The 12,337-nt window shown below is 39.8% G+C and overlaps 2 protein-coding genes across 3 annotated transcripts; both read right to left on the bottom strand.

Annotated features, from left to right (window-relative positions):
- Positions 1-2,952: 2,952 nt before the first annotated feature.
- Positions 2,953-5,270, bottom strand: LOC108889726 (doublecortin domain-containing protein 2; the record flags this gene model as incomplete). The annotated part of the gene is made up of 6 exons (XM_018686352.2): positions 4,789-5,270; positions 4,276-4,324; positions 4,070-4,146; positions 3,826-3,957; positions 3,141-3,293; positions 2,953-3,001 (listed from the first exon to the last, which is right to left on the bottom strand). Coding segments are annotated over exons 1-6 (906 nt in total), but the record flags the coding sequence as incomplete, so codon positions are not given.
- Positions 5,271-7,948: 2,678 nt separating this feature from the next.
- LOC108889727 (collectin-11) lies at positions 7,949-10,871 on the bottom strand. Of its 2 annotated transcripts, none has more exons than XM_018686353.2 (7): positions 10,749-10,871; positions 10,149-10,313; positions 9,977-10,048; positions 9,455-9,526; positions 9,299-9,352; positions 9,085-9,180; positions 7,949-8,922 (listed from the first exon to the last, which is right to left on the bottom strand). In XM_018686353.2, exons 2-7 carry the CDS (start codon positions 10,282-10,284, stop codon positions 8,513-8,515), a joined length of 840 nt encoding a protein of 279 aa, XP_018541869.1. In that variant the 5' UTR covers positions 10,285-10,313; positions 10,749-10,871; the 3' UTR covers positions 7,949-8,512. The 2 variants fall into 2 exon arrangements, with proteins under 2 accessions (XP_018541869.1, XP_018541870.1); XM_018686354.2 differs by having other exon boundaries at positions 7,949-8,904; positions 10,749-10,870.
- Between the last annotated feature and the right edge of the window lie 1,466 nt (positions 10,872-12,337).

Genomic DNA, 12,337 nt, shown 5'->3' with positions numbered 1-12,337 from the left:
TTTCTCCTCACAGGCTCCTCATCCCCTCTGTAGGTAGCAAGGTGAGGTATGTCTCCTTTACAGAGAATGAGAGACACAGACACAGAGAGCAGGAGAGAGCAGACTTAATGTTTCTTTTCAGCTACAGTGCTCTTTACTGCAGCTGCCTGGCTGGATCCCTGGGCTGGCTCGGGGATAGTGTAGTGATCTCAGGCTTCCACCAGAATACACTTCTGGCAATGGTGTTTGCAAGCTCACTAACATGGAGTCTGGGGAATAGCAGCGTTGTTTCTTCACTTGTTTGCTTTCTTTAATGCAGAGGCAAAGTCTGTTGATATTCTTTTGAATTTCTACAGCCGTTGGTGGGCCGAGGGGAAAAAATAAAACAACAAAAGAAGAGTGAAGTTTGCCTGGTATATTCAGCGAAGGGGAGTTGAAACAGAGTTCACACTCTAGTGCTGTAGTGTCCACAACCACACAAGATCAGACAGAAGCAGTGGCACTGTCGCAGTGGTAAGCTGTTAATTCAGTTTCATAACCTCAATTCATCTGTGAGTGATGTGAAACAACTTCTTACTAAAAGTTCAATATCAAAATATATCAGGGCAGCCAAAAAATGAACAACTTGTGTTCCATGTTTACCGCCTGGTGGTGAGATGTAAATAGATCTTATTTAAATCAACAAAGTTAAATCAAGACTGTCTCACTTGGGAGGGGAAAGCAGAGGACGAGGGTGCTGCAGTACCGGAGAGTACAGTACAAGTAGCAGCACAACTGGAAACACGGCAGTGGAAAAGCTGAGGTCATCTCCCCTCTCATTCTGCATTACATATCTACAGTACCGTGTCCTGTGGGAGCAGACAACTGTGTGTATCAGGAGGCCCCAGAGAGAGAGAGACAGAGAGAGAAAGAGAGTGCTAGAGTTAGTGTGAAGGGGCTCAGGGGGACCAAACAGCAAGTAATCTGTAGCCCTCTCAAGTGGCGGAGAACAGGAGTCAACAAGAGGACACTGTGATATGATAGCCAGGGGAAAACCAGGGGTCCCAACCAATTGGACCGACCGGCCCCCAGTCATACTGGATGTGGTATCAGCAGGAGCCATTCCTAGGGCCAGGTCCTTCAGCGAGCAGACATGCTGGCAGCAGTGAGGGGGTATAGTTTTCCACAGGGCACTGCTACTTCCCCTAACCAATGAGATCATCTGAGAAAAGTGGAGAAACGGGGAGCAGCAGCAGCAAGTCATTGCTGATGTCAGAGAGCGCAGCCATTAAAGGTTTAGTCAGACTTTCTGGCAGTTTTCACAGGATGCCTCATGTGAGCTACTATACATTTGAAGCACAATTGCACTGCTCATTATCATTACTGTAATACTTTGCTTTGGATGTACACCATTATTCATTTTTTTATCTTCTTCTCTTTGCATTCCTCTCTCCCTATTAATCTTCTCTTCATGCTATGTCTACCTCAAAATCTCTCTACCTCATCATGTCTGTGAACACCTAACTCAGCATATATGCTTGCTACCGATGGGAACATGGTATGTTGGAGAGAGTTTCAATATTACACTCTGCAGAGCCGTCAGTTTAGACTTCAGTGGTTGCTCCAGACCAGATGTCCCATTCAGCGGCACAGAAACTCTCTGCCGCCGGTGCAGATGGGACAGGACAGACATCATTCCCATACAGCGAGGTTGACAGAGCAAGGTTACATTTTACACAGCCTCACTGGGCATGTTTAAAGGATCTTTTTACAGGCATTTCAAACCAGACTGCTGTTGTTTTGTGAGGTCAAAACTGAAATTAATGACAGACATGACCCTATAAATGTATGTATAATCAGTAAGCTAAACAACTGACAGATCAAGACAGAGTGGGCAATATTTGTCACATGTATCTTTCCCCTCTGAAAGGCCCTTATTAACTGGTCAAATCATGTTTACAAATTCATGAGGGATCAGGCGAAGGGGAGAGGGGAGTGAAATGCGGCAGCATCATGTCTAGTGAATGACTAATACTACAATGAGCTGGTGGATGCAAAACAGAGGCATAGCTCTGTCTCTGTCTCCACCTCATGGTACTGTGTGAAATGGCAAAGTCTGTGGTCTCAGCAGTGTTGATTCAGATTTTCTACCTGTGTTAGGAGCGAACCTCAACTAAGCAAAGTTTGGTTGTGGTTTTCATCTATTGTTTCATCTCGGGATACATTTTAATGAGCTCAAGAAATCTTACAAATAAGTCACAGCATTTAAACAGATTCTGATATATTACTAATAAATATTCATCTGATTTCTAAATATAATGGAAGTCTACCACAGATACAGCTAGAGGTGAGGTGGGGGTATTTTTCTCCATCTGAAAAAATTGGCATCTGCCACAGCATTGTCATCTTTCATGGTTAGAAAAATCAGATGTCAGACACATCTCTCACAAGGGGCCCCTGTCTCTGCCTCAACCTGCTGAGTGGGCATGTTCTCATCTTCACTGTGTGATTTGGTGTTCATCTCGAGGCCCACAGCAGCGCAATCCTCACATGGATTCAAAGCATTTCACTGTCTACTTAATCACAATACAAATTGTCCCGGTTCTGGTTTGAATAAGAGATTTTTTTTTTGTTTTCAGTCAGTGAAGTCCCCCTGGTGCATATGATCTGTCTGTGAGGCTCACTGCACTTGATCAAGTGGGCCAGTCTGTCTCTGTGGGGATTACCCATCAAAGTGGAAAGCAACGGTAACTCAATGCCTCCTGCAGACAGTGATTGATGATGGTGCTGTTTCATAACGAATTACACCCCCACAACAAGTCTCGCACGTGGGAAATGTTAATTGAAATGCTGTGTGTGCAAAGATATGTTTTTCAACTGTAATGCTATCAAGGTGTTATAGCAATAAACTAGAAAATATTTTTAAAAATCAACAATTCAGCATGTCGCAAGAAAGTGAACCAGATGGAAAATTGCACCCAACTCTGTACTCACCACATCCTTTGCATGTCTTGTCTTCCTAATAGGAGGCAGGATGTGTTGGCTGCAGGGAAGAAAAATGGAAACCAATACTGACAAACATATTTTCTCTTTCCTTTTTACATCAATACAGGAATCCAGTGTTTATTTGATTTGCGTAAATCAAAATGTATTTCGCTGACTAAAAAGCATAATTCTCATACCCTTCGACTACATTGTTTTCCCTGATTAAAACCCCAGGGACGCACTGGTCATATGGCAAAGCTTTAAACTTTTCTGCCCCAACTGCGACGTAGTGCTGGTTGTTCTCCAGTTCAGTGGAACCGCAGATAGGATGTCCATCTAATGTGCAAAGCCTATGAACAAATAAAGAAGCAAAAATATAAATATATAAACACAACACATATTCAACTATGCTTATAAATATAAGTGTTTTGGTTATGAGTATGACATAGTTAGATGTATCAGATACTGTGGTTGAATTTAATGTTAGCCTGTTTTCAAATATCCATCAAAGCAGTGTTTGCCTAATCAGTTTTGGATGAATTCCAGTAAGCACAGCACATCATAGCCCAACATAGTCCCAACCACTAATTAATTCAAAAAAATCCTTCCACTCTGCTAAATGCATTTAAACTGACTGGAATGCCTCCACTAATCATGTTTCCTTCATCTATATTAGAGTAGCTGACTCTTTAGAGTCATGTGCACCATTTTTGATAAACTACTTTAATTTGAAGGACATTATTTGTGTCATGATTCATAGTATAGTAGGAGACTAAAAGGAGGATCAATCTTTCTAATGCAGAGGAAGTACAGGTTATGTCTTTGCTTGCCACTCACTGATACATGACTAACTTAATACAATGTACTGATGTCAGACATTACCTGTACACAGCACCAGTTCGAAGATGCACTTTCTCTGTCACCAAGGCTAAAACATTTTCCCAACTTCTGAGCGTGTACTTTGGAATCCGTATTCGAGCTGGAGGCTCTAAAACATCTCCGTTGGTAAAGACACTGCGAAACACAATACCGCAAAAAGAAAAATATATTTCTATCATTGCATAACACGACAGAGGACACTGTTCTTTTGGCGTTTGATTTAAGTTTATATCCATTCAATACTCACTTTATTGTGCAAGACTCATCAGTAGTTCTACTCCAGCGAGCAGAAACTACTATTCTGCTGTGAACAACAGGTTGGATCTGAAAATCATATAAATAGGGATTTAGATTTTTTAAAGTCTCACTAAAAACACTCTATCACATAGTCATACTTAACAAGACAGCACCTGAAAACAAAGGTTAGAGCAGGTGCACCTGCTCCAACATTACCTGGTGATTTTTCTTCTTCTGGGGCCTCTTGGTTGTTATTTCACAATAGCTGGAAGACAGTTAAAAAAAAAAATCATTTAAGTGGATTAAACCCGAGCTTAAGCTGCTAACATATACAGGCTGCCAGTGAGAAACTGCATTCACAGCTAAATATAAACTAAAAAGTGTTAGATTAAGCCAATTACACTATGAGAATATTGATACGCAAAACAGCACAGTATACCCCACTATAGACTTTACTTAAAGATATTTAAGTGTAAGTTTAGGATATTTACAACCGTAGGTACTTACGTTGAGATAGCGACGCATTTTGTGGACTATATAGTTCTAAAACCGTCGAATATTCACAGGACAAAAGCAGCAAACACTTCAGAAACTTTCTGTGCTAAGATAGCTCACTGTCCGGAACACATGTATTTTTACAGGCCCCAGAGTGAAGCCTGTCCTCGGTGAACTGACCTCCCTCCTAAAACCGCACACACACACACACACACCTTACAGCATGCTACCTACTCCAGTTTTTTGAACTGTTCATTTCCGGCTGCAACGTACACACTCCCGTGCTTCAAGTCGTCCAAATGCTGAACTTTGTGGCCTCGTACGGGAGTATGCAGCCTCCTCACGGCGCCAAACGGAGCCTCAACGGCCCTGGTCAAAGTGGTCAAAAAACTGTCTAAGGTTGACACCTGCCGCGGATTCACAACTATTTTCCTTCCGGGATAGAAAGCGTCTCCGTTCCTGTAAACAGTTATTGTTTTTGTTGGTGGCAAATCACTTGTCCCCGCTGTGCCCGGCATCTTTAAGCTAGCAAACAGTAGCAGTTTAAACCAACAAACAATAATAGCGCTTGGTGTCAAAAGTAAATGTGTCACTGGTAGGTGGGTGATGAGTCTCCGGAGACGAAACTGGAGATAGCATCTGATATGGAAACCAATTCCTCCACATGAGAGGAGCAGCATCAAGAAACCAATCCACCGTCTGTGTTGTTTGTTGGCCTGTTTCTTTTGTGTGCAGCTAACGTTAATTTAGTGTTTGATTCCAAAACGTAGTTGTCTCCGAGGCAACCAGCCACCAGAAAATAATACATTATTTAATCAGTAGTAGTAGTAACGCAAACAGCAGCAGTTTAAAGATGTATGCCCACATTAGATCGAGCCTATAGTAATTTGAGTTATACTGCTTCAAATATCACTGTACAGTGACTTACTTACCCATGTTAAAGCTTCCCCTTTCCTTGCTTTCTTTGGTAAAGGCTGTATGAGGTTTTTGTCTGCTTTCTTTCCTCAAACAGGATTTTGGGGTACTTTGCAGGGGGCCACGATTCATAGTATCTCAGCAACTTCTGGAGTACAGGACTTATATTAAATGAACCAGATTCAGCAGTCATAGAAGATCAGCATTTTGAAGACTTTTATATCATATGCTGCAACATGAGTTACGTTTTGCATTGCAAAATAACCTTATTGTATTAAAGTTACAATTGTTAAGTCTGACTGCAACAGAAAGACTCCAATATGTATTTGCAGCCACAAACCTTGATATGCTATATACACTAAACTGCTACATCAGGCATATTAAAAAAAAAGAAGAAGAAGAAGACAGACATCCCACATTGGCCAGATGTAATAGGCAGTTTCATTAAACTACCTTCTACATCTGGCAATTGCAGAGTGAAGTCCAACAACTGCTTAGAAATGTGTTTTAATGAATTTTCCTCAGTATATCTTCCAGTATGTGCTGGAGGCTGTCAACTGATAAGCAGATGCTGATGCTATTGATACATACCCATATGCATGTTTCCCCAACCTCCTCTAGAGCTTAGCACATCTACCAAGATATGTTGATTTACTTTATTAAGTATATGAAATACTGTGGAGAGAGACAAAGAAGTGTATCCATTTAGCTGCTTATTTTTACAGATGTGTGTTTAATTTTTGTTTTTATTCGTTGTATATATTCAAAGTACACTTTCTAATCCTTGCTTTTCTGCAGAGGCAAGTTGAATTTTAGTCATTTATTATGAGCACAAGCTAAAATATTGCAAATGCATGGTGTGTGTTTTTTTTTATTTTATTTTCATGCACTGTCGCCATATCTCTTATTCACAGGCTTTTTTTTTTCACTACAGATTATCTGCTAGTCCACTGTTAGTCAGAGCTGTCCAAATTGTTTACCACAAATGTAACCAGAGATTGCACCAACAATGGCACCTAATTGGTTCAGGCCAGACAACTCCTGGTCAATTAAATGCATAATTCATCTCAGCATTAATTATTCATTTCTTAAGGGACCGGTGCTGTGCTTTATTAGGAGAACTGCATCATGCATATTCAAATTCCTCTTCTTAGAGGCATGCAATATTATCTCAGCTGGGATGCCCATCCCAAAAAACAATAGCAGCCAGGGCTGTAAGACAACTTCTATTAATCACACAACTAAACCATAGAGGATTTTCAAAGAAGAAAATGTCATACTAACCTACGGTGTGTAATGTCTTGTTTTTGTCATTCAGCAAACATTACAGTGTCAAACAATTACCAAGTGTAATCAATTTATTATTATTGTAAACCCTCTTGTGTTTAGATGATACATTATTTTTTAATAATAGTCATGTCACAGAAAAAACATCTGTGTTAATCTAACCAATCAACACTACTTGCCAGTGTGTTTCTTCCAGTCCATTAGATTTAATTCACTGCCAAAGATAGATTTCAACATTTTCTCCAAAGCAATATTAATATATTTAAAAATTCCAACAGTTAAGTACAAGTAAATATCCCTTTTAAAACATCACAGTTAAATCAGCTATATAGATTAAAATCGACATGGTGTTTTGCTCGAATGGTTATGTTTTATTTTTCCTAGTGATGTTCCTCAAGTGCAACTGAAATAAAATGTGTGGTTACCTAAAGAGCTGACTCCTGTTTCTTCTCAAGTGGCGGACCAGGAAGTAACGGTGGGAGAGTTTCCTTTGACACTCTTAAAGGTCAGTGTCACCCATTTTTAAAAATCACATTTTGAACAGTCTGTAATCACCGTTTCCCCCAGTAGTTAAGTCAGTACCTGTGACTGTTTAAAGCTAGAAACACAGAACGTGGATGTTTTAAGATGTGAGGTCACTGAGATGTAATTGCTCTGCTCCCTAGATAATAAATGAGACACAGACTTTGTTCACCCATAAGATATTTTGTGTGAATTACGGCACCCAAAGGACTTGGTATGCTACAGAGGGAGGCCTTATCTGTTTATAGTGGGTATAACATACAAGGCATTTATTCAGTGCCATATAAAGGTTTTAAAAACTATCTTAGTATGTGTAGATACCCTTTTAAAAATCATTGTAGGACATTTTGACATGTCACAGTCCAAAAAATAAAAAATAAATAAAATAATGATGGCACAATTTCATTCAGCAATCTTTAGTGTTATCAGTAACACCTGTGCATTTTCTTCCATGAGTCAAAATGTCTGATGTAAAAAGGCCCATTGAGCAGCCCACTGATCCAAAGCCACAGAACACACATCCCACTGTAAGAAACTATTCCAGTGCAGCACAGTTTTCAAGCACTGGGTGGAGACTGTCTCACTCTGGCTCAGGATTTGGTTCAAAGGTTTGGTTCCACTAAATAAGTCCAGTCAGCTCAGGGGCAGAAAATAATGTACAGACACCATCTCTCTTTTTTAAAAATTATTAGTGAATGTTTATTGTGCAACAACCGCCACATAACCTATTATGTGAATATGAATATAGAATGCACAGTGTGTTCAGTTTCTTTGATTAAAAGCACCCAACTGGAACTACAAAATCTTTCTTTTAATTTCATTTTTTCTACAAAATCTGCAGCCCTCTGCACTTGCTTATTTGCCTTGTTTGTTGACGGCACTGGAGCAAATATTGCTCAGTGGATACTTTGCATAACATAAAAAGTCAGTGTGTTACCAGGCAGGCTGTTGGGAGCTCTAGTGAATCACAGAGTATGAGGTTAAAGGTGTACGTACAATAACTAAAAATTTTACAAAAAGAACAAAAAATCAGGTTGTTTGTGAGATAAGAAAATAAATATCAGGCTATAAGGGAAAAAAGAAAGGAAATATATGAGTTTGCACAACTTACATGTCATTTTGTCATCATATTTACAGATAGAAGGTAAAGCACAAACACTGTGAATACAACTAATGTGTAGCTCATTTATATTTATCAGTTTTTTTTGTCACAGCTCTTCAGTAAGGACTGCACTCAGACACTGTCTTTGTCAAATTCACAGATAAAGTACATGGTTGGGTGGCACGCCACATCAGTCCACTCTCCAGAGGCCACCATCTCAGCACAGTCCTCGTCATCATAGGCGTTGTTGGGCTCTCCTTTCCTCCATTTGCTGAACGTAGTCATGGGAGAGCGATCCACATAGGTGAAAACGCCCTCTCGGTCCAGGTCGTGAATGCCAATGTAGACTCTGCTCAGGCCCGCCTCAGTGATGTAGCCCGCGATGGCTGCATTGGCTCCCTCATCCTTGGGCATGACCAGGTGCCCTCCCCTCGTCTGGCAGTAGAGCTCGGCGTCGGAGTAGCGTTTCTCCTCCTTCACCAACAGATAGACTTTACTGTCTGTCTCTTTTATGCCAGCAACAGCTGCAGGGGAGGGCAGTGCTGAAAAATGAGCACTTGTATTTCTATAAATTTCACATTGACATGCCCAGCATTTGCAGTTCTTTGAGGATACAACAGCAAGGATACAAGAAGTCAGACAAGAGGCGTCAGAATGTTGTCAAAACACACAAGTACTTTTTTAAAAGAATGCTGAGATCTTACCATTTTTAATGAATTTCAGTTCAGAGGATAGCTGGGCCACGAGAATGTCCATTTCTCCGATCATCTTCCTCATTGGTGTGCACTCACACGGAACTCCTGAAGACAAAAATGTGGAGGATCACTACATCATTGCCATAATTCATTCTCAAATTTCACCAAATGTGTGCATTTAATCCTGCGACAGTCTGTTTGACAAACTGAATAATTATCTCACCTGGCTCTCCATTAGGGCCCCTTGGACCTGGATCCCCGGTGTCTCCTTTTACCCCTGAGATATGAAATATAATTATTCATAAAGAATGTAATATGGTATACTTAACTAATTCCCAAACAACTACATTTAAAGTATATTTGTACATTTTATAATGACCTTTCATTCCACTTGGGCCCACTTTTCCATAGCGACCCATAATTCCTTTCTCTCCTTTAAGCCCAGCTTGGCCTGAAAAAAGTGCATGTGATAGGAATATTTTAAATGAAAAGCCATACATCTGAAAAGACCACAAATTAAAGTTAATGAAAAAATTCTCCAGCCACCCTTTACTTTCCGCTAAGGTACGTTAATTAAAACGATGAGTCTGTGTAATCTGCTTTAAAAGTATGAGAACACTCTCCACTCCTCATTAAGGTCTTCAGTAAACACTTGTCCGCAGCAGTGGATTCTGCAAGTTGTTTCTCCTCCAACCTCTCACCCAAATGTAAACACTTGGCCATCTCTGGATGGCCTGTTAGTGATGTAACAGCGCATTATCAGCCCAAGCAATGTGATCTTTACCCTGGTTCATTTTTGTTTCAGCTTGGTGAAAAAAATGAAGAGATGCATAAGCTTGCATTTATGAGAAGAAAAATATCTTGCAGTCATTTTCACTTGTTGCAGGTGTATACACTATACCAATCTCTCCAGGAGGGCCGACTCTTCCCGGTCTCCCCGGTGCTCCCTTTTGTCCTTTCTCTCCTGGTTCTCCTGGGAAGGGCAGAGAAAAATAATCAGAAAATAGAAAGGCTGATTCTGTTTTTGTTCACTTTGTATTGTGTATGTGTGTGTGTGTGTGTTAGCTGCATGCCTTTAAGTCCAGGGACAAGGATCTGGACAGTGCAGGTCTCCTCTGCCAAGTGCTGTCCATAAGATGTCTGTATTGGTACAAAACTCATCATCACAGACATTAGTACCATTGGTATTAACAGCTTCTCTCCTTTCATTCTTCCACATGGGCTGTTAGGAGGCTACACTGGAGAATCATGAGAAATTGAGAAAATTATTCAAAAAGTAACCCAAGTTTGATGATAGATTTCACAGAGGAAATAGTATTACAGAACCGAAATAGTGTGATCAGGATTAAACACTTGTTTCAGTAGCAGAGCAGTAATGCAAATTAATCCCATAATATATTAGCATAACATAACTTCCACCACACATTTGACGTTATTGTATTAATAAGGAAAAAGACATGATTTTAAACTAATTTGTATTTATCTACTACATTAAATAATGCTTGATACAAATAGCTGTTCACAAAAGACATGGAAGTCACATCCAGGGTTATATTTGCCCTGACCAAATACATATTCAGCCTCACTGTGATAATCTTGGCAATGTCAATAACTCCCTACGTACCTAGAAAGGACAAAATAGTAAACTGAATTTCAGAATATGGATGGCCTACCTGTAGAGAAACTTTCCACACGGGGGAAATGTATTGCCAGCTTGCAAAGACTTGTAGGAGCTTTGAACGGTGGTGGTCCTACAGAGACATTTCATGTTCCCCCACAGGCACCACAGAATGTGTGTGATAGGACATTCGTAAACAGTTCACAGATAAAGTCCAAAGCAGCTGGGGCTCCGCAGATAATTGGCTGGGAAAGTAGTCGAGTGATTGACAGTGGAGGGGCCTGATAAATCCACTGACTTAACTTCAAACTCTGTCAGATGTTTGGTAAAGCAATGGAAAATTATAAGGTATTTTAGATATTTTAAGAGAGCATTTAAATAGATTAATTTCATAGACCAGTACATTTATTACTGTCGCAGGACAAATTACATGGCTTACATTTATGCTGCCACCTGTGCAGCTGTGGTATTGCTTTGCCTATGTTTCAATTTGTGTCCAAACTTTCTCTGCTTTTTTATAAATCTGTAATTTTATTGTGTTGAAATGGCTAATGCACAGCTCTGTATTAATGATATGAGGATTTTAGTTCTCCTAATGTATTCTTAGTGTCTGTGTGATTAAAAACAAGTTTTTTTTCGTTTGTTCCTCTAAAAATGCACCATCACACCTTGTAAAGTGCCACACTGCATATCCATCATCTTATATAATTCCTTTTTAATTAAAAATTAATGTAGCCTAAATGGACACACACAAATAAACAAGATTAGTGAGACCAAACATACCCAAATATATACATGAAAGCACAGATTTTTGCTTTGCAGAGCTTTAGAGTGGAATATGAACAGTTTTTGCCTCTGCAAAACACTAACTGAGGATTTATTCTCATTCAAATAACACTGTGATTCACTGTCAAATAAATATTATCCTTAAGTTGTACTCTGGGGTTGTGCTCAGTGTACCCTGAAGATGACATGTACAGTACAGTATTTGTCTTATAACTACAGTTTATCTTTGTTTGACTCTTTCATTGTCTAAGCCATTTCTGCAGATTTTTGTAATCCCATGCCCATGAGTCATCCAGTGTCAAGAAATAAGTAATTAAGATTTTACCGTATATGAGTACTGTAGTTCACCATAATGTCTCCGGTGGATCCCTTCCCTGCTCTTAACTCTTTACTCCACCCTCCTGTAAGCGAGTAATAATTGGTTTGGGATTTGGCCTCAGACATCCAAATCTGCTTCTCCCCAGTATGGCCACAGGATGGAGACATTATCCTTGCAAGCAAGTCCAAGTGGACTTGGGTATAAACACATGGTCTGTGCACAATTTCATATCTTGCTTTATTTGCAATTACTGAGTCAGTAGCACACTGACCCACATATCACGTAATAAAAATAACATGCTGAAGAGACTAAGCGACTAAGGCTAAGAAACTTCCATGTCAATTGCCAGTTTGTAACAGAAATAATGTTGCAGTGGTTGTTTGTGTTTATTGATCTTTACCAGAGTGTAAAAAAATATTAAAATAATGGGATGCATAATTCTCAGACATTGCAGCTAAATTAGTTGCTGTTAGATTTGGAAAACAAAATATGTCAGTGTCTGATACAGTCAAGAGGTCTTAGTCTTTGTTATGCATTAT

Source organism: Lates calcarifer, unplaced genomic scaffold, assembly GCF_001640805.2.
Source record: "Lates calcarifer isolate ASB-BC8 unplaced genomic scaffold, TLL_Latcal_v3 _unitig_162_quiver_1072, whole genome shotgun sequence".
In the NCBI taxonomy this organism is placed as follows: Eukaryota; Metazoa; Chordata; class Actinopteri; family Centropomidae; genus Lates; species Lates calcarifer.
This window is presented reverse-complemented; position numbering and strand designations above follow the sequence as displayed.